The 22390-nt window shown below is 45.2% G+C and overlaps 2 protein-coding genes across 2 annotated transcripts in view; both read left to right on the plus strand.

Annotated features, from left to right (window-relative positions):
- The window catches only part of EMB2785 (elongation factor family protein), a 66315-nt gene that overhangs the window by 37975 nt on the left and 5950 nt on the right, over positions 1 to 22390 (plus strand). The window contains exons 4-10 of the mRNA XM_086812609.1: positions 3285 to 3353; positions 3915 to 4087; positions 7779 to 7916; positions 9201 to 9326; positions 9406 to 9504; positions 9640 to 9763; positions 13013 to 13076. Of these exons, the coding sequence (XP_086668735.1) occupies positions 3285 to 3353; positions 3915 to 4087; positions 7779 to 7916; positions 9201 to 9326; positions 9406 to 9504; positions 9640 to 9763; positions 13013 to 13076 (793 nt within the window). The remainder of the gene's footprint in view (positions 1 to 3284; positions 3354 to 3914; positions 4088 to 7778; positions 7917 to 9200; positions 9327 to 9405; positions 9505 to 9639; positions 9764 to 13012; positions 13077 to 22390) is intronic.
- On the plus strand, positions 13834 to 14871 carry LOC147629379 (uncharacterized). The gene has a single exon (XM_086812610.1). It carries the CDS (start codon positions 13912 to 13914, stop codon positions 14752 to 14754), a length of 843 nt encoding a protein of 280 aa, XP_086668736.1. The 5' UTR covers positions 13834 to 13911; the 3' UTR covers positions 14755 to 14871.

The raw sequence follows: 22390 nt of genomic DNA on the forward strand, positions 1-22390 counted from the left end.
GTCACAGTAGGGATTCCCTGTGTCTGCGGAGCTCTAGAAGAAAGAGCCCCAGGCATCTCTGGTCTGGAAAGTCCATGATCCTAGAGAGTGGTCCAAATCCCTCTCGGAAGAGGCAGTGGAACCTCCCCTTGATCTCGGAGTATACTGGCATCTACATATATAATGAGCCTTTGTATGGCAAAGTTGACATGTCCTGTCCTCTGGTGCAACTGGCTCTCAGCCCATATCTAGCTGTCTCCACTCTCAACTGGTGGGATGAGGTGCGGAACCGTCCAATCGCACACCGTCCCCGGAATGAGAGACGTGTATCCATGTAGTGTGGGTGTATGATGAAGCTGTCCTCTGTCATGTGAAGAATATGGTCTCTGTAGACAACTATCTTTGTCCCTAGGGGTTGGAGGGATGGATGCTAGGTCCTCTGAGTATCCAATCTCACAGTGTCCTTCTTGATCACCCTGTTTAATTCTGTGCGGCTAGCCTCTATGCTGTACTGAAATAGTGGGAGTGGCCCATCTGCATGCCATGCATACCTAACCAAGTGCTCACGTGTGCATACTAACACTGCGTGTCTCCATCAAGTGCTAGTTGTCTCGAGGACTTGAGGGCAAGCTGGGGTATCTATCTAGTGGGAGCTCCCATAATCTATGTGAGTATGTCACTGTCTAGAAAAGAGCCTCTATCACGATAGGGACAGCCCCTATCTCCGCTTGCACAATCTCATGTGGCATTGAAGGCTTACTCTTGATCATGTGCGAGATCATCATCACTAGTGGCCTTTGCAGCTTCCACCCACCATATACCTCTCCTGTATGTGCCACTGCTGACTCCCCTCTCCGTCTCCTCTTGTGATATAAATTGGGACCCCAAATGGGAGCTCCATACAATAATGCGGGTGTGACTAATGTGTCAAACAGTCTGAGCTTCGTCCTCGGCTCTTAAAACTGTATCTGTGAACAATGCCTCTCAAGTGAGCCCAGAGTTGCATACCCTCACATCATTCTGGCTTCGGCTGCCTTCCAAATAGAGGGCATGTAACCCAGTATGCATAGTGGTATGTTTGGAAACATGGGAGGATCAGCAGGATTGCATGGTATGCAAGGTGTGGGAACTGGCAATATTGACCCAAGTATGGGCATGAATGCAAGGGGTAGCAATCTTGTGAAGCCACTTCCTTACGATAATCTAACGCCTATGGGTAAGGCGAAGGATCATGAGGAAGGGGGAGCTGTTGTGAAATTTGACACATTTAGTGGGAGCCGGGGCCAAAGACAAGCTCAAGGCTCTTAGCATTTGACACGGTGCCACAAGAGAGACTCTTCCAGCGCCTATAGTCATTGGGTATCCCATCAGAGATGGTTTGGGGCATCTATGCTTTATATGAGCAGGTCCTCGGGTGCATACGATGCCCCGGGGGGCTATCTGATGTTATTGCTAGCACGTGAAGCAAGGATGCCCACTCTCTCCTACACTATTTGGGCTATACATCGATGAGGTGGCTGACTTCATTGGTCACGGTGGTGGTGATGGGGTAGACATCCCAGGTACCGCAGTCCACATTATGCTATATGTAGATGATATTATTCTGGTCTCTGAGTCGCGGATGGGACTACAGCACCATCTCCATGCACTCGATGACTTCTGCACACTTACAGTGAACCTTGGGAAAACCAAGGCCATGACTTTCCACACCTCGACGACAGGCCATCTTCACACTAGCAGGAGGGCAGGTAGAGGTGGTAGACTTATATGTACCTGGGGATTACATTTACGACTCTGCCGGGAAGATTTACTATGGCACAGGTAGCCAGGGATAGACTCACACGAGGGTATGCAGCTTTGGCCATGCTAGAGAGACAGTGTCACCAGGCACACTTCCAGGAGCCCTGCACGAAGGGGTGGTTGTTTGACACACTAGTCACCCCTGCTTTGATATATGCTGTAGCAGTATGGCCACCTGGGGTCGCCACCTCCACATGGTCTTAGATAGAGAGGCCTCATATTCTCATGCTCTCACGGATGATCCGCAACAAACTCTCTGTCCCACATGACATTGTCCGGGCAGAGTTTGCTGCTCCCATTCTATCTGTCTTATTTGTCTTATTTGTTGGATTACAACTATGTTTGGGTGACTGCTAGTCTACCGCACTTTGGTTTCTACCAGAGGTTGGTTTCACTCAGTGTGGTGTACTGTGCAAGATCCTTATTTCCTTCTCTCTCTCCCCTCTCTCTCTATCATTAAATCTTGGACATGTGGTTGAATCTGTCACGGCACACCCCGCTGGGCTTCCAACTACTCTACTTAAGACCCCGCACACTCACACATGAGCAGATTAACAAGCATTATGGAGGCACAAGGAAGCTGAAATGAATAAAAGATAGTAAACACAACACAATTAACTAACAAAAGACTCATAATGTATCAATCAACAGATCTTCAACCAAATCTCTAAATTGTAAAGTGATTACACAAGTTTTTTTAATAGGCCAGTAAAATGGAATCATAGATCCACAAGTAATCTCTTCTAATTGATTGCTAAAATCACTCCACGTCTTCCTTCTTTTTCTCTAGTGTAACTTAACAAATCACCTCACGTAAAGCTACTTTTTTCTAATCACTCTCCCAAGGTTACAATACGTAAGGCATGAGATTTTCCTAGCCTCAAGTTTTCCTCTTGTCAGAATTCGGGAAATTTTAACATGTTTAATTCTCCAACCAAAGTGCAGGAACACTTGGGGCTGCGGAAATGACTGGAGGGAACCTCCTTCAACCCTGCCTTCCCCTGTGGAAATCCGTTCACAAGGCTGGCCAGTGTTTGCTTGTGGGAAAAAGAAGGGGGGGCTGCCTCTCTTCATATAACACCACTTTGTCAAGGTCATAGCTTGCTTTCTCCGAGTTGATCGTAGAATAGATGCTTCTGTCTATGCTGGTTGCACTCTGCAATGTTCTATCATGGTCTCATAGACCCTTGTGTTTTTTTTCCTTTCCTTTCTTTCCTTTGGGTTTTTCTGCACGTACTCTGCAACATATTGTGAATGGAGTCTTTGTTGCAGTGTGCTTTGAACAAGTTTTCCCTTCAAATGATGTATTAATAATTAGGTCAGAAACTCATTGCGGCAGGTCATTATGAGGCTCTACTATCAATGCCTTTGATGTAATTTTGCATTTAACTCGCCATTTTTTCCTTTATGTTACATATTGTGCGTCTGAAGCATTGCAATCCTAACTTATATGCTTCATTTTTATTTAATAGAGCTTGATTCACGAGTACTGATTTGTGTTGCAGTGACAGCAGAACGATGTGGAGAAGTAGAAAGCATGATATTTGATCTGTTTGCAAACCTTGGTGCAACAGGTAAGATTTAACTCTTGAGCGAACAAGTGGTAGAAATCACCCTTTTTTGATAAGTCATGCCATCAGTAGATAGCCTCTTTCATTGTGCATATCCAGCTTCTATCACAATGCACGATTCATAGTTTTGATGTCAAAGTAGACAAATGGCAAGTGGAAAACAAAAAAGGAGGTTCAAACCATCATGTTAAAGGAAGGCAGCTACTGACACATACAAATATCGTCCACATATCGTAATCTCAACACACTTAAAAACACCCATCAAAACCAATACAGATAAACCTGCATTTTAGTGTCAGTCTCAGTTAGACAGATACCTTTAGTTGTATATACTTTACAATGGCCTTTAGATAAGGAAATATCTAAGAAAAGAAACAAATCAAGCCACACCCTTTTGTTCCTTCTTACAAGACAGTGCATGCTTGCTTTGCCTAATCTCTTTTGACCAATGATAAAAAAACTTTTTCAAGCTTCTGGCAATGCATAGTGTCAGAATCGCCTGGAGTAGAAAGCATATGACAGTTTCTGCTCATACGAATGAAAGAAGTATTGGGTTTTGTACAGATGAGCAACTAGACTTTCCAGTTCTATATGCATCAGCTAAAGAGGGATGGGCATCACGGACTTTTGTGAAGGAACCAAAGGAGGAGGAACGGAACATGGCCCCACTGCTTGATGCAGTTTTGAAGTTTGTGCCTCCTCCCAAAGGAGATGCACGAGCTCCATTTCAAATGTTGGTGAGTGTGCATCCCCTTGTAACTACTCTTAAACTATTTGGTTTGGCATAGAGTAGCAAAAATTCATGAAGGACTTACCTCTGATTTGAAGAGGTTGCATCCTTGCTTTTTGACTTCGACGGAGAAGTTCAAATTGAAAACCTTGTGTAAAGGTGTACTTTTTTGTGTCATCCTTTTTGAAACAACCTAGTGGCTGAGGCTGGTACTTTCTTACCAAAACCCTTGTTTTGATTCACTTTTGAAAGTGTGGAGATGCACAATTCTATGTTTTCATCATATGCTCTGCTGGAAACGATGAATTTATTGTTGACAAATTAAAGATTGAATTGCATGCAATTGACAATTCATCCAGACACCAGTGCCCCCACAGGCTTACCCTTTTCTCATTTTGTGGAATATTTGCTGTACTGATGAGGATGAGAAAGTGAAAACTTTGATCTTTGCCATGTGCTGAAAGGCTTTTCAGAGAGACAAGTGGCCTTGTCTAGACAATGGATACTCAATCTTCCTGTAGTAACCCTCTCACATTTGGGATAATCACAGGAGCTCAAAGTCCCGGACTGATAGTGATGGTGTGATGCTGTCAAGTGGTGGAGTGGGTCATGGAATGTGATGTCAAAATGACGTCCAATGTTTGTAAAGTACCTCCATGAAGGTGCATCTATATGTCGCAGGCAAGTTATTAAACAGGGTCCCCTTTTTAATAAAAGAAGGATGGATGCCAAATTTTTGGGAACTTCTATGTGAGAAGGATGTGGGCACCCACCAAGTGTGTGGGCAGCCCTGCCGAGTGGTGGTGCCTACTACGTAGCAGCCCTACCAAGTGGCAGGGGCTCTGCCTACCACATAACACCACCCCCTTGCATGGGGGTGCGGCTATTTGGAAGCCCACGACCAGCCTTCTCCATTGCTTTCCGTTGTCACCACCTTCTCAATTGCTTTTGCAAGGGTGACCTGCTCTCTTCATTCCCTTGAAAAGGGGTGGGGATGCCTCTACATCGTTTTGGTTAAAAGTCCCTCTTCCACAGCACTTTATGCTGTGGGGTAGTTGATGTTCCCCTTGCTGCTTCCCTTGATGTCCTACAGACTGGCGCTTGCTTTTTGTCGATTGAGGGCTGTGCTGAACCATCGTCTGTTGTCCGTTGGTGTACAGGCTGTGGTTCTCCCTCTCATGCCGCATGGTCACTTTGTGGGCAACTTGGGCACCCTCCACTATTGTACGGCTCTCCCATGTGCTGTCCAGCCTTGTGTAGAGCTGTTTGACCTACACGAGCTCTCTATTTCAGGTATTGGTGGAGTCCATTCATTGTGTTGGGCCATCTTCTTGCTTTGGAGGACAATCCTTTCCCCCCCCCCCCCCTCTCCTCTGGAAAGAGATCCTTCAATTAGTTAAAGAAAAACAGCCACAGAGGGCTAAGTACAACCACGAAGGGCTAAACACACACTCGCCTCATATAAGGGCGGGAAACAAGTGATCGTAAGGGGAAGAGATGTTTCTCCTCTGGCTGGCCGCTTTGTGAGGAGATGAATATCTCATACAAGGGGAGGGGAGGAACAACCACACAGGTGGTCTGTAATGCCAAATGAGGTCACCGCCTCTATCTGTGAGGAAAGGGCCAGGTCTCCAAAGTCTCAAGAAGGCTTCCTGCCGCTTCCGCATGCGGTAAGAACCTTCCTGTAACTTCCCCCACTGACCGTGGAGGGTGTGAATGATATTGAGCCATATGCTCATGATGGTCTCAACCGGTGCAGTGTGGGTACCCTCGATGGCCTCACTACATCTAGCACGCCAAATGTGCCAGGTTGCAATGCTACTACAAATCTCCCATCTCTGGCATGAGCCCCGGCCGCCAGTCACCTGTAGGAGGGGCTGTGATTGGTATTGCTACAATATGATGGTGAGAGACCTGAAGGGCTAGTCCTCCCCCATCCTCCTCATAAGCTCTGATCGCTCCAGTCTCTGTGGCCCAAGCCACAGTGCCCCAAGTGATGATCCGGGTCGATGCCTTGTCCATAGAGAAGATGCGGAGAATCTGCAAGCAAATCTGTTGAGCCTTCGGGTAATCCCAAAGGCAATGTTGCTGAGACTCCTGATGGTGGCCGCACTGCGGACAAGCTACTGACTGACCTCCAACTGCCAGCTAAGTACCGACCGCCAAACTCGTGTGTGCCATCAGCCAAACAAAGAGTGATCTTTCTAGGTCGAAAGCTGTCCCAAAGCCTCTTCCGGAAATCTGAAAGGAAGCGTTGTGTTAGGCCCTATGACTTCCAATATGTTGCTGCTGTTGGTGTGCCATCTATCTCTGGCATCTGGATCCTATGGCCTAGCTGCGCTGTATATGCAAAGAAGGGGGCATCCATAGTCTCCTCCTGATTAGTAGGATCGCTTTGGACAATCCTTTGGAGATTATTGAAGCTTTTTGAAAGATTGTACATAAGTTTGGAGAACAGTCTGAAGGTTTTGGAACACCACTTTGAAGACTTTGAAGGAGTCGATGTATGCTTTGTGGAGTACTAAGCCTCATGGGCTGAGGAAATGATTGCACAAGGCACGGGATGGCCTGAGATAGAGCTTGAGGAGAACCACGATATTCGGTGGAGGGAGAGAGATTCCCTCTTGTCTTGGATACACTTGTAATGAGGATGGATTTCCATTGCTTCGAGAGATAGCCGACAAAGGATCCTAGTGGACCTGATTTTTGTTCGATCTTTGTTTTCATCATACGGTCGTAGCGCTTTGGCTTTCAAGGATCCACCGTGCTTGGCCGCACATGGCGATACATTGGTGAGACCAAAGTCTATTGCTCAATGCAAAGAACTTTCAGCCTCTTCTCCTTTTCTATCTATTCCTCTATAGAGATCAGGACTTCCATGAAGATTCAAAGGTTATGAGAGCATGACTTGCTCTGGAGAGAGGAGGTGTTAATAACCATCCCCTTGTCATGGAGCCAAAGAGGACGCTTAAGCATATGAAACGGGGAACGACCACTCCTTGGAACGGGGAACATGGCTGAAAAGTAGGAAATGGGGAATGGATTGGAAACAATAAATGGAATGACACATCATAATGTCAATTAAAAATTGCAATTGTTTTTGAAATGACCAAAATTATATACACAAAAATAGATGAGGTATGAATGCTGAAACTGCATATTAATATCTTCAGCTTAAAAGAAAAATATCTCCAAGTAATAATTATATCAAATGACAGACTTGAGAGTAAAGAGTCAAAGTAAAATGCCACACACTTGCGTAACTATAGCTTACCAAGGTTAGTAGCTACAATTGTCGTCATACGATCAATGATGAATCATGGTACATCATGCATGAGAGTACGGAATATCAACATGTGGGGTCAAGCTGTCAAGTAGTTCTTCATACAAAATGCGTCACATAAGCAGTCCTTAGAACATGCTTTGGTAACTCCTTTGGGTGATGTGGCCCATCCATTTTATTCATCGCTCACAGGTAACTTCTGCTTTGAAGTTGAGCGGCAAGTGTCAAGTCTTTATTCTAAGCCTCTCGGACTTAGGATCGTAATGCAATCTGCTTTGTGTATCAAGGGATTGGAAGCACGCTTCTAAAAAATCACGCACACTGGCATGTTCAATGCACATCATGTATGATCCATATTTAGTGACTTGGTTTGTTTTGGGGTCCATATCTACATTGTCTTCTGCTATGTACTCAGGTGTCGATGATGGAGCGCGATAATTATTTTGGCCGAATATTAACTGGACGCATTGCTTCAGGACTGGTGCAAGTTGGAGATAAAGTGCATGGGCTACGTCTTAATGGTTCAACTGGGGAGGTGGTCGAAGTGGGTAAGGTAAATATTCTGTATTTTTGGCGTGTGTGTTTTTTTTTCGCAAGAATACAGGTAGTCCTTTTTTCAAGCCTTTTTGTGTAAATCAAAATGATGTTTTTATCAATTACATGCATTATATACATATGAATGAAGTGGTACAAAGTTGTCCTTCTTTTCAAAGGGTGAGAAGTGTCCTATTGAAATGAGCAGTTTCCACGTCAGCTGTCCACACCAATATGCAATATGGAATGTACTACACAGTACACTTGAATACCAACAGTATTCCACTTTCTAAGTAGGGTGGATGATAAGGCCAGCTATGGTAGCCTTCGTTTGCCCTCCATTGGAGATATTGTATACGTTCTTTCAATATGTGACCTGCTAAAATTAGGCATTCAAATTTAGCTGGAATAATGGAATGGAGGCTTGCTTTAGATGAGGAGGGACGGTTGCTTCACTTTAGAGATGGGAGATCATGTGCTCAAGAAGGTTCTGGATGCATTGCTACTGGTCAACCGGTAAGTCCAAGAGAAGGATGTGTGAGAAGTGTGCTCAGAAGCACTCTGCTCTAGGTCTGTGAGTGATGCATATTCTTAAGCTAGGGCGAGCTGTGGGTGCGGGTGTCATGGAAAATTCTGATCCCAAGAAGACAATCCAAGGTGATGTGATGGAATTGTAAGAGTGTGGGGGAGATTGGGGCGCTACAATTGTGCATTGCAACTTTCCTGAGAACTTCCGCTGTGTGAACCCGACCTGTTACCTGCCAATGTATTGTTGTTATGCTTAATTGACCTCATTCTCCCACCTAATTATCAGCCTTGTCAGTGGGCATATAAAATGCTTTGCTGAAGTCCACAAAACAAGAGTAATGTCTCTCTCCTCTATGTTTGGATGGGCATGGACTCATTGGGTTCCTTAACTTTAGGATAGGTATGATTGTTTCCTTGAACCAGGTCCAAGGGAAACCTTAGCTCGTAGGCGGAGAGATTTTTGGTTTTGGTGCATGCTACAGGTTAAATACTAAATTTGTGGAGTGTGGGTGTTCTGTAGGATTATTGTATTTGCGGTTTTGAGTATATGGATTTACAGGCCCTTTCTTTGTGTTTTTGCTCTAGCCATTTTCAGCTTTCTGACTGGTTTGTTCAGCAGTGATTGCACATGAGGATTCCTCCTTTTCATTATCTTTTATGTTTTCTTCTCTTCGTCAAGTTTGGGGTCTACCTTGAATGCTTCACTGATGTTTATTGAAGAAGGCACGGTGCAATGGTCTCCTACAGTGATATATCTAACTGTTTGATCTAACAGGTAGTGAAGCTTATGAAAAGGAGGGGCACAACCACTGTACCTGTTGATTCAGCAGGGGCAGGCGACATTGTTTCACTCTGTGGTCTCTCAAATCCATCAATTGGGCATACTGTTTCAGCTGTTGAGGTTTGCCACTCGTCTATCATTTTTTAAAGTAATGCTTTTATCTGTGGATTGTTTGTCCTGATGTTGCAGTTGGACACAGGTGACCACTCCATTACCTGCCACTGAGATGGATCCTCCAACTATCTCCATGACGTTTGGTGTTAATGATTCTCCTCTGGGTGGCCGTGATGGCAAACAGGTGTGTGGACACAAAATTTGAACTTACACCTTTGCTGTCAACTGTGAGAGTTTGGGTTTTCGGTATACATGTTTTGATGTTAGTAAGGATATCGTTCTTAATCATGTTGGTACTCTTCTTATCCTTATAATCCAGTTAACTGGGCCCAAAATTGGAGAACGTCTGATGTCTGAAGCTGAAAGCAATCTGTCCATAAATGTGGCTCCAACTCCAGGACAGGATGCTTTTGAAGTGCAAGGAAGAGGAGAACTACAGCTAGGTATGTTGTCTCATGACTGTTTCAGGTGGTGTTTATAATAACTTATTTCTTTCATCTAAGCTTCAAGCATATCTGCTTACGGAATCAATTCTGAGGTTTAGTGAGAGAGCGTCTTGTCACCTGCTAACGGACGTTGGCATTGAATTTCCAAGAACCTCTCAGCCTTATATCCTTTTGATGCTTCCTCTATGTATAGGCATCCTTACCATTTTAAGGGTTTCACACTTGCCCATGAAGCCCTAATTTTCTTTTCCGGACCATCGCACCCTGTAGATACAATTGCTTTCACATCTCACAACGTACTAGTGATGTCCTGTCTAGCTTAAGCCAGATAATTAACTCCCTGAACAGCTTGCTGGTGAGCCTTGTAAAATCAGTTGTTATTGGCCTTGATATTTCAATTGTTTCTGATAAATATAAATACAACTTTCCACTCATCAATCTTGTTCATTTGATTATTTGGCCTTGAATCTGTAGTCCGTGCTGGATAATGGGGGTGTGATCACACACACACTAATGACCTTTTATAATTAGAATACCTTTTCTTTCTACCGAAAGTTAAATCAAAAGCCCCAATTATCAATGTGTTGGAGAAATTGTGGAGGGATAAACAAAGAGATGGGGAAAAGCTGGCTGCCACGTTCAAAAAGAGGGTTGATTCCATTAGCACAGGACGATAAAAGCAGAAAGGAGGACTTGCGCAAAACCCTAGGCTTGCTTGGGAATGCTGTCACTGTAACTCGAGTCTCTGGGTGGACTTCGGGATTGCTGTTGTGCGGGTGAATCACCTAAGAGAGAGGCTCCCTATATGATGAAGGTTCCCCACCGTCGGCATGCACTCTAGGCTGTCATGGTGCTGTTGTGAGCTTGTGTGGCTGCTGTTCCATGATTCTTATTGGGTGGATGGTTGGATGATGTTGCTGTCGGGTGGGTGGCTGCCTGAACAGGAAAAAAGGCTCCTCCCGCGGTTGTGATGACTGCCATGTGATGTTCTTACAGGCGCCTTGCGCTGTTCTCCGACATCCCCGCTGGTTGTGTGCTATGTGCTCCATCGGATGTCAATTTTGCTGTCACATGGGCGGAAGCTCTGTGTCTTCTTTCAGACGTAAACACCTTTCATAGGAACATTCTGATGCAAAACGCAAAAAGAGATGGAGAGGAGAGAGAGAGAGCTGTATTTTCAGTATAGTCATATAGTACAAAAAGGTAAGTACAATACCTACTCTAATTCCTAGCCCAATAGGGGATTAGATGCCTAACAATGAATAGGCCTTTAAAGAATACATGAACTGGCTGTCCTGCTGTCGGCCAGTTCCTTGGACCTGTAAAAAGTCTTTTCTTGCCGACACCATCTTCAAGATGCCTTTCTGCTGGCCGATAGAAAACCTGGTCCACCACTATTCCTCCCATGCCTTTGACAGCTGCTGTAGCTCCAGGATCTAGTCTTTTATCCGCCGCAAATCAGGGATTAGCATGTCCATGTGCATGCACATGACATCCCCTTTAGCTAAACTTGATGATGGGAGTCCAACTTTTGACCTTGGATGACTGTCATCATCCCCTATCTCCATACCTGTCATCCTTCCCTTCTTGGCAACCTTTCTACTGAAAACCTTGCCCTCTCTCCAATTCCACTCCAAATCTGAGGAAGATCTGTGCATCTGTTCCACTTTGTCCCCTTGCCTTCTTGCCCTGTCCCTAAACACTTTCTCTGGTCTTCTTTTTCTGAGTATTGACTTTGGCATTCTCACTCTACCCCTTGGATGATGATCATCCATTGGAATTGTTTTCTTGAAAGCCTTTCTTGGTATGCCCCAAGTGGCACCCGACTCATAGGGTTGCCATTCCCCTTGGGTCTTGTGGATCACCACCAACCAACCTCCTGGGAACTTCTTACATGTCTTGTATTACTCTCCTTGGACTGTGCACCTTCATCTGGGACACCATCGGTGTTTAGCATTGCTGAACGTGAAGCTCTGATACGAATGCCTCATGCACGGAAGCTCTGTGTCTTCTTGCAGCCCTGCAGCCCTAGGCATGCCCACAAGGTAACTACAATACCTACTCTATGACCTATCCCAGTAGGGGATTAGATGCCTAACAATGAGCCAAGCTTTTGCCTTTTTATAGGCCTTTGAAGAATATATGAATCGGTCGACCTGCTGTTGGCCAGTTCCTTGGACCTGCAATTTTTTTTTCTGCCAACACCATCTACCAGATGCCTTACTACTGGCCGACAGAAAACCTGGTCCACCACCATTCCTCCCATGCCTATGACAGCTGATGTAGCTCCAGGATGTAGTCTTTTATCTGCTGCAAATCAGGGATTAGCATGTCCATGTGCATGCACATGACATTTGCTGAGGGTTGTGAGTGCTGCATTGCCATTGATGATGGTAACACGTGGTATTGCTCTTGGATGGACAGCTTGTTGGGCCCTTTGGTTGTTGCTGTTGGATATGACAATTTGAGTGTTTGATATTGCTGATTGTGTTACCTTGGTAGGCATGGCCGGTGCTCATGTGGTGTGCTTTTGGTTCCGTTGGTGGTTTTACAGTACGCTAGTACTGTTGGGGATTACCTATTGATATTTTTTTACATGATTGAGCACATGGTGGCAAGTATGATGCATGCTTTTCTTAGACAGTCGATGGCTCTTCCCTGGGCTGTTCTAAGGTTTAGCCCTAATCGGTGGTATGCGCTGATTGTAAGGGCTTTAAAGACGTCAAATCTTTCAAAAACAGTTTTGAACTGAAGCTTGCATTGTTTTGCTGCTTTTTTTTTGGGGGGGGGGGGGGGGGGTGGTTGCTTTCAAAAGCTGGGCCATAGATGGGCTAAAATTTTTATTGGGCTTGAAGCTTTCTGGTGAGTACCATAGTTGGCATGTGGTGCATGTGGAAGCCAAGGAAACCGGAGTTATAAAGGTCTTGGATGAGTGTGTGTGCTGGTGTCTGGTACGCATGAAGCCAGGGAAAGTGAAGACTATGTTTGTACAGATTTGGTATCCTCCCTTGTCAAGCCGATGGAGGCCGCCAAAGTAGACACTAATTTTATCTCTTCTTGAACACTGTTGTGTGGTAGTCTAGTTTCACTTCTTGTTGATGTCATGTTCTTTCGTAAAGCGTGATGGAATGCTGCTTGCATACTCATATTTGTTCTCTTTGATATACTATTTGGTCCTATGCCCTTTCAACATGGGAGTTCCCTTTTTTTCTCAATAATGTTAGAAATATGTATTTTGTTTTGCAGGGATTCTGATTGAGAACATGCGCCGTGAAGGTTATGAGTTGTCTGTTTCTCCGCCAGCCGTCATGTAAGCCAAAATAAATCTCTCTCTCTCTCTCTCTCTCTCTCTCTCTCTCTCTCTCTCTCTCTAAGGACAAAGACATTTCGCAAAAATCTCTCTCTCTCTCTCTCTCTCTCTCTCTCTCTCTTCGAACCTATGTCGCCTCCCTCTCTCTCTTCGAACCTGTGTCGCCTCCCTCTCCCGCCTACTGCCCCGCTTGCTGACTCTCTCTCTCTCTCTCTCTCTCTCTCTCTCTCTCTCTCTCTCTTCGAAACTGTGTCGCCTCCCTCTCCCGCCTGCTGCCCTCTCTCTCTTAAGAGTCTTAAGAGTTCATTTTGAGTTATTTTTTTTCAGTTTTATGCCTCTTTGGCATCGATACCCAGAGTGGAATGTAAATGGATGTACCTGATCTGTCCCATAGGCCGGATTCGGCCTCCCGTGGACGTTAATATAACTTTCTTTCTTTCTTTCTTTCTTTCTCTCTCTTCGAACCTGTGTCGCCTCCCTCTCCCGCCTGCTGCCCTGCCTGCTCTGACGCTCGCTCTCTCTCTCTCTCTCACTGCGCCCCCACAAGCTCTTCTCTTCTCTCTGCTCGCCCCAAAAGGACTCGGCCGCTCGCCCCAAAAAGACTCGGCCATCTCTCTCTCTCCTCGTAGCCCCCTCCTGCCACTCTCTCTCTCTCTCTCTCTCTCTCCTGCTTCCCTCTCCCGCTTGCTGCCTATCTTTCTCTTTCTTCGCAACAGCCCCCTCTGGCCTCTCTCTCTCTTTGTGGGAAGCGCTTCAGACACGCACGGAGCTCTTCCTATGGCCAAGGGTTAATTAATTTTTAACCAGAAACCAGCCTTTTTCAGCCCAAGACAAGATGGAGAGGATCGACATTGAAGACTTGATCAAGGCAGCCATCCAACAACACAAGAAAGAGACGGACAATGCAATTAATATGGTCAACTGGAGCCTTCTTGACAAAGTCAAGAAGCTTGAAGAGCGGATAGCAGCCCAAGATGCAGAGATGGCAAATCTCAAGAAGGAGATAGAAGAAGCACGTGCTCAACATAAGCTCGAGGAAGGTGAAATTCAGCCCGTCATGATGGAGGAGCTGAACACCATCAAGGCCCAAGTGAGAACACTTCAAGAGGGAGAAGAAAAGAAGGCCCAGGAGACCTCCTCGTGGGTGGAGGTGCTCACGAAGACGCAAAAGCAAGTAGATGAAATGGAGAAATGGATAGAAGTGGTCAAGAAAGGTAAGAACAAGGAGGCCAAAAGCACATCTACCTCGAAGATTATGAACCTAACCATTGAGGAGGAACAAAGAAGAAAGACAAGGGAACTTCATGTGCGGATCATGGGTCTTAAGGACGGTGACAATGTAGAGGAGGAAGCCAAAGATTTATACACACGCATGGGCATTTTGAGGCCTACACACACGGGGGCTTGGAGAGTGGGCAAGAAAGACAAGAATGGAGGAGAGAGCTCGAAGGAGAGAGCTCTCATTTTACGCTTTCCCACCTTGGAGGCCAAGAAGGAATTCTTGGCCAAGCGCTCCGCCCTTAAGAAAACGGGCATCTTTTTAGGAGATGACCTCACCTTGGCACAGCTAGCACATATGAGGGAGTGCATGCCGGAGATTAGGGCAGCCAGAGAAAAAGGGAAGCTAGCATTTTACAGAGGAGGCAGAGTGGTGATACTAGAGAGACGCACCACTTGACGGTGCGAGACCTATGGGACCAGTCTGAGGCTTGCAGTATGGAACTGCAACGGAGCATTGAGACTGGATGTGGGGGCCTTTGAGGACAGCTTCAGAGTTAGGGACATCATCTTCTACTTGGAGACACATCATACCCCTGGCAGCACATTACCGAGAGTGGCGGGATACAGATGGGGGACGACTTGTAGACAGGAGGCCCGTTCGAAGCATGGTGGTCGCGGATCTGGAGGAGTTGCAATTCTTTTTAGAGAGGAGCTTTAGCCACTCATCCATGTTATGCGCCGTGATGAGAGAGCGAGGTACATGTGGGTCAGAGTGAGGGCAGATGAGGGTAGACCTCTATACATTGCTATATGTTACTTTCCACCCAACACATCTCATTATGCAGCGCCCAAGGGGCAATCTCCATATATGATTCTAGATGAGGACATATGGGAGTTCTCCAAGGAGGGAGATGTTATCATACTTGGGGACTTTAATGCTCGAACGGCTCAGTACCAGACCTCCTTCTTTGACACTTCGGAGGAGATGTTGAGAGAGATAGATGTGGAGGAGATGTGTTTGACCCGGAGATCACAGGATGAGTGGAGTGTACTGAGTACGGGAGATACCTCTTGGAGATGGGGACTGCACATGGGCTGGCCATTTTAAATGGCCTAGAGAGGTATCCACTTGCCAGTGGCTTTACTTGCTTTCCACACAGACATGGGGCCAACACAATGGATTATGTTTTAGCCTCGCCAACCTTCATCCCGAGTATCCAGGATTTTGTGATTTGCCCTAGGCCCATCAGAGTTACGGTGGATCATGCACTTCTCTCCTTTACGGTGGATTTCCACTACAGTATCCGCCAGGTTGGGCAGTCCTCCTATCACCCGAGATATACCTTCTGTAGAGAGACTGATGGAGTATACACTGCAGAGATCTACAGCTTGTTGAGTGCAGAGGATCCACAGAGGCCATTACAGAGCTCACACAGATCCTGACAGAGGCTTTACATACAGCTGCAGTGACGGCCTTCCCACACACACAGCCCACAGTACGACCACGTCCTGGGAGCATGCCCCAGAATAGTTGGTATGATGATGACTGTAGGGAGCTCAGAGCCCGGCTAGAGAGAGAGGTGGCCACAGGTGTTACTACATATAGACAGTCACGCATCATCTTTCGATGCCTCATTTGGCGGAAGAAGAGAGCGTTCTTAGCTTGGCTGGAGAGAGACATGTATTAGTTGTTTTTGAGTAAGGATTCTGGGGAGGCCTGGAGATTGCTTAGAGAGCACCCCCCGCCTCCGGCCATTACCTCTCCAGATACATGGGGCGAGTATGCAGCTTCCCTCTACACAGTACCAGAGCAGCCACCACTACCGAACCCTCCAGAGCCTTGTCCACCCACTTCTACCTTCTTCACAGCAGAGATGGTGAGGAGGGCCATCAACAGATTGCATACAGGGAGGGCACAGGATCATGAGGGCATTGTAGCCGAGCATTTCATACATGCTAGAGATATGATTGCAGACTTGCTAGCTCTCATGTTTAATAGAGCCATGTGTGAGGGTTTCCTGGGACTTGGAGTACTTCCACGATTGTGCCGGTACTCAAGGCTGGAGATCCGAGCCTGCCGACTAACTACCTCACCATTATGATTGGTCACTCACTGGCCAAGCTATATGCCTCTATTCTTGAGCAGGAGTTGAGCAAATGGGCAGAGAGACAAGGGGTCCGAGCTCAGGGATAAGCCGGTTTTAGGAGGAGATTCTCTACTTTGGATCATATCTTTATCCTCAGGGCTATCCTTGAGAAGGGTAGAGCACATGGGAGGAGGATCTACTGTGGCTTTGTGGATTTTTGCAAGGCCTTTGACACAGTGCCTAGAGCTAGACTAATGCGCAGGCTACAAGACTTGGGGGTTCCATGTGAGCTCATTTGGGGTATTCTGGCACTTTATGAGACAGTAGTTGGGAAGGTGTGGACTTCAGAGGGTCTCTCCCAGCCAGTACACTCCACTATAGGGGTGAAACAGGGCTGCCCGCTCTCTCCGACTCTATTTGGACTATACATTGATGAGATCTCTGATTATATTGGGACACGAGGGGACAGAGGAGCCCAGTCGGCTGGCACTTGGATACCTCTACTCTTATATGCTGATGATATTGTGCTTATAGCAGACTCACCAGAGGGTATGCAGAGGCACTTGGATACTTTACATGCTTATGCGCAGGACAGTGGGCTCAGCTAACCTTGGTAAGACCAAGGTTATGGTGTTTAACACTACAGCTCAGTGGGTCTGGAGATCAGCGCCTATTTTCACATATGGGCAGAAGACAGTGGAGTATGTTGACTCATACACATATCTTGGAGTGGTGTTCACTGGGCCCACATTTTCCATGAGGGGGGCAGTAGAGGCCAGATTGACTGCAGCACTAGGAGGTCTAGAGAGGATGTGCTCACAGGTACAGTTTGAGGAGCCACGCACTAAGCTGTGGCTTTTTGACACGCTGGTCACATCGGCTATGCTATATGGAGCACAGATCTGGGGGCCTAGCCTAGATCGTCACAGTCGATCAGGACGCACATACGATGGATGGAGATCGATGGAGAGACCACTTGTGATTCTTTGCGAAAATCAAGTGCATGTAGTAGTGCAGTGCAGCATTAGGGTGCAGGACAGAGAGAAAATTTGGGGAATTTTCAAAATTTGTGCTTAATTGCACAATTGTAGTTATAGGACACACAGAATTTTGGGCTTTTAAATCAGTGCTTAATTGCACAATTAAAGCTCATTGGTACACATATTTTTGGGGCTTTTGTAAATTATGTGCAATTGACACATAAAATCAGCCCATTGGTGCTCAGAAATATGAGGATTTTCAACATTGTTTATTTGCAGCCTTGTATTCGGGGCAAAACATTTACAGAGGACTTTATGGTTGCCCTGGTGCGTTTGGGATTTTGCCTGTAGGTGATTTTTACAACATATTTAGTTGCATGTGTTTGCATCTCTCTTGCAAGAGATTTCAGTACATGGCTGGAAATATGACCGATATATTCGGGGTTTTGTCCCAAGAGGACAAAATGGATGGCAGTAATTACTCCCTATGGAGTTTCATGGTCCGAAAGCTACTTGTGGCCAAAGGATTATGGGGTTATGTGTCAGGTGAAGATGTACGCCCTGTTGACATGGCACCTAACACGCCTGGTCGTGGTGCTCAACAAGCTACAGTACCCACTCCTCCCTTTCAAGAGCAGAAGAGATGGGATACTCGCGATGCCCAAGCGATGGCGTTGATTGCTTTGTCCGTAAAGCGACAAATCATACTGCATATTTGGTCTTGCAGGACCTCATGGCGAGCTTGGGATATACTTGAAACCATGTATCAGGCAAAGAATGAGGGCATGGTTGCATTTCTCAAGAAAGAGCTCGAGAACTTGGACAAATTGGATGGCAGTAATTACTCCCTATGGAGTTTCACGGTCCGAAATCTACTTGTGGCCAAAGGATTATGGGGCTATGTGTCAGGTGAAGATGTACGCCCTGTTGACATAGCACCTAACACGCCTGGCCGTGGTGCTCAACAAGCTGTAGTTTGCACTCCTCCCTCACAGGAGCATAAGAGATGGGATACTCGCGATGCCCAAGCGATGGCTTTGATTGCTTTGTTCGTAAAGCGATAAATCATACCGCATATTTGGTCTTGCAGGACCTCACGACAAGCTTGGGATATACTTGAAACCATGTATCAGGCAAAGAATGAGGGCAGGGTTGCATTTCTCAAGAAAGAGCTCGAGAACTTGGACATGAATGAAGGTGATAGTATGGCTAATCATCTTATGAAGATCCAGGATCTTCGGGAGCAGCTGCTCAATATTGATAAGGTCATTTTCGAAAAGGAGTTGGTTTCCGAGACACTATCATCTTTGCAAGAAACCTACTTGAACACATCGCTCACTCTATCTATGAAGGGAAACCCAGAACCAATCTTGTTTAAAGAGTTGGTTGGTTTGTTGCTACAAGAGGAACAGAATTGGAAGAACAAATCTTCCAGCATGCATGGTAGTAATGGGGCTTTTGCTGCCCAAGCCAAGGGCAAAGGAAAAAGCCAAACACAGTTTTCAACCAAAGGTTGTTTCGGGACATCCTTCACAAAAGGCTAAAAATGTCACTACTGCAAGAAGCCAGGTCATTACTTGAATGGGTGTAGAAAGAGGCTTGCAAACGAGAAGAAAAAGGAAAGAGGCATGGCTATAGATTCTTCTTCCTTACCTGCAGGGAAAGATGATGCATCAGTAAATCTTGTGTAGGATGAGTGGACTTCCTTACTTGCAATTATGATGCATCATTGGAGCATACGTCTCTCAGTGTCAATGAAAGACACAACACATGGTACCTTGACAGTGGTGCTTCTAAACACATTACCTCACGGAGGGATTTGTTTAAGAAGCTTGTGGCTGCCCTTGAAGGCAAGCGGGTAACACGTGCAAACAATTCTTCTTATCCACTTCAAGGTGTTGGTGAGCTGATTCTCACAACAATAGATGGTGCAAATTTATGTCTTTGAGATGTATTGTATGTGCCAAGAATTAAGAACTTGCTGTCCATCTCCTCTTTTGCTAAAAGAGGATATGCAGTGAATTTTGAGGACGACAGATGCCCAGTGAAAGACTGTGAAGGTGGCTATGCATTGGTCACTTCCGGCACATTGTACCATGGGTTATATCAGCTTGACATGTTTGACAACAGAGAGCATGATGCTCATATGGTTACCGCTCTTACACCTGCCATGCATGAGGCAGAATTGTGGCATGCCAGGTTTGGGCATGTGAATTATGGTAGTTTGATGCTATTGCAAAGGCATAAAATCGTATAGGATATGCCTCATGTAGAACTGCCACCAAAACATGTATGTGAAGGGTGCATATTGGGTAAGATGCAAAGAAACGCATTCCCAAAAGATGGATCAACAAGGGCTGTCCGGAAATTACAGCTTGTGCACAGTGATGTGTGGTCTTATGCAGACACCATCTTTTGGAAAGCATCTATACTTTGTAACCTTTATCGATGACTACGCCAGATTTGCTTGGGTGTATCTCTTGAAGGCAAAATCGGATGTATTTGTATGTTTTCAGCATTTTGTGGCCCAAGCTGAAAATCAAACAGGTTGCAAAGTGTAGACCCTCCGTATTGATCGAGGGGGGGAATACATGTCCATTGCTTTCAAAGCATTTATGGTAGAACAAGGCATAAAGCATCAATGCACGATGCATATTCTCCTCAGCAAAATGGTGTTGTTGAGAGAAAGAACATGTCTTTGATGGATATGGCTAGATGCATGTTTAAAGGCAAAAGATTGCCTCACAAATTCTGGATGGAGATAATAATGTGTGTTGCACATGTGTTGAATAGATGCCCTACCAAAGCATTGAAAACCATAACGCCATATGAGGCTTGGCACGAAAAGAAACCTAAAGTTGATCTCTTTAGAGTTTTTGGATGTATAGCTTATGCACATGTACCTCAGCAATTGAGAGGTAAGCTTAATGACAAAGCAGCTAAGTGCATATTTGTGGGTTATAGCAGTGGTAGTAAAGGCTACCGTCTCTTTAATCCTTCCACACAGGATTTTGGACAGTAGAGATGTTGTAAGACCAGCCATTGGTGGCTGAATTTTTTGGACAGCCACCTTCAAGCCCACTTAACATGTTTGAAGGACTTCTCCCGTTGGGAATTGATGGCACAATAGATCAACCATCAACTTTGCCTAATGGACGGCATTTGGGTACTCAAAATCAGCCCACGAATGAGATCATTACACCTGAGAATGTGGAGTAAGCAGTAGAGCAAGAATGGACAACAACAGAAGAGGCTAGAGTTGTGCCTCGTTGGTTGCTCTGTACTTTACAGGAGAGGAAACTTTCAGCTCCACTTGGTAGCAAGACTAGGGCTGGTTCACGTAATGCAAGAGAACACGCAGATGTTGCTTGCATGAGTATACTTTGGGTTTGTATCCAAGGTGGAGGGACTAGAATTTTATAAGCTCTAGCTTCTGTGAGGTGATGGAAAGAGAAAGGAGAGTAACCTGGAAGTTGCCTATCAAATTTCCAATCTCTTAATCTTTCCTCCTCAAGTGGAGGCATCGGCTGAAAATCTTGCAATATAGATTTTACTTCATATCGTACATGCTTGTGATGCATACCCAGATTGCATCTTCTAACATCCTATGGAAAAGGAAATACATTGCCTTGATCATCAACAACATCATCAACTAAGCATACACCAAAGTTGGAGAGGAAGTATGCTTTTCTAGGTTGTAGTGCAGTCAATGAGTGCTGAAAAGCCCTGCTTTGATAAGTACTTTCTTTTCGAAAAGAGTTGCTTCTATCTAGAGGTTTGCCTGACCAAGAAAGATGATAAAGAAGCATTTGCTAGTCATGTGTAAGTTTGGTGGAATTTGGGTAGCTCACAATCCGGCCTTAAAATCTTTCAAATATGACGTCTTAATGGGAAACTATCCAATCGCCAAAAGCTTTTGTTTTCATTGTCGCAATCAAATGTGCCATCAAGGATGTCCTTTTTGTGGCAGGATTCTTGTCAAATCTGTTGAGTAGGACCTGTTTCTGCATGCTTCTTCCCATGTGTTTTTTATGCTTTTATGTATATTTAAGTGCTCTTATGAAGCAGATATACATGAAGTACAAGAATTGAGTCACATAGACTCTTATTAAGCTAAAACTTTTTATTGAAGTAGCCACTTATTGGTGAGGCATGAAAGAATTACGTTGACTTGCGAGGCCAATATCGATATCTTCACGAAGGATTAGATATCATTGTGTTGTGAAGACTCTATCCTTGTTTGGAGAGGTTTGCAATTTGAAGGAAAGTTCCAAGCAATGGGTTGTACCATTAACCAGGCTTTTGGCCACCATGGCTCCCCCATCGAGAGATGTACTTGAAAGTTGTCGATGGTGAGGCTTTGGTGCAAATGTGCTCCAGTGCATGAGTATGGATATGTACTCATGGAGCATATTCTACATTAACTTAGCCAAAAGAATAGTAAGCTATAAGCTTAACAAAAATGCAATGGCTATTTAAGATCATTAGGAGTTTCTTGTGATATTGAAGGCCATATGTGTGACTCCCTTATGTTTGTCTTTTTTGTTTTTTTTTTTCTTTCTTTCTTTCTTTTGCTTTTTGTTTTTGTTTTTGTTTTTGTTTAAAAAAAAAAAATAATTTTTTATCACCACCTTGCGAGCAACAGGTTCTTGTGTCTACATGCAATGGCCATGTCGATAGTTTCCAATACTCAATCTTGTGATTTAGCTTATCCATAACCCATTTCCTTCTTGCTTGAGAGGCACTTTTCATCTGATAGGATATCCAAGATGCCGTACTATTTGGTCTAGAGGCAATATGAATCTTGTCCAAAGAATGGAACGCCAGTCACATTCTTTAAGAGCCAATAGCTTTGACTTAGTAAAATTAAGCTTCAATCCAGCAGCTTATCCGTATAGCTTCAATGCATCCATGATTGCATTGACATCATGTTGTGTGTTCCCTTCAGCATCCAGAGGGATTCCACACCACCTACCTTTGGGGCGGGCGACTATGGACGGCTTCTATATAGCCCTGACCTCATAGA

This window comes from Cibotium barometz, chromosome 18, assembly GCF_041138505.1.
Source record: "Cibotium barometz isolate CiBa-2024 chromosome 18, ASM4113850v1, whole genome shotgun sequence".
In the NCBI taxonomy this organism is placed as follows: Eukaryota; Viridiplantae; Streptophyta; class Polypodiopsida; order Cyatheales; family Cibotiaceae; genus Cibotium; species Cibotium barometz.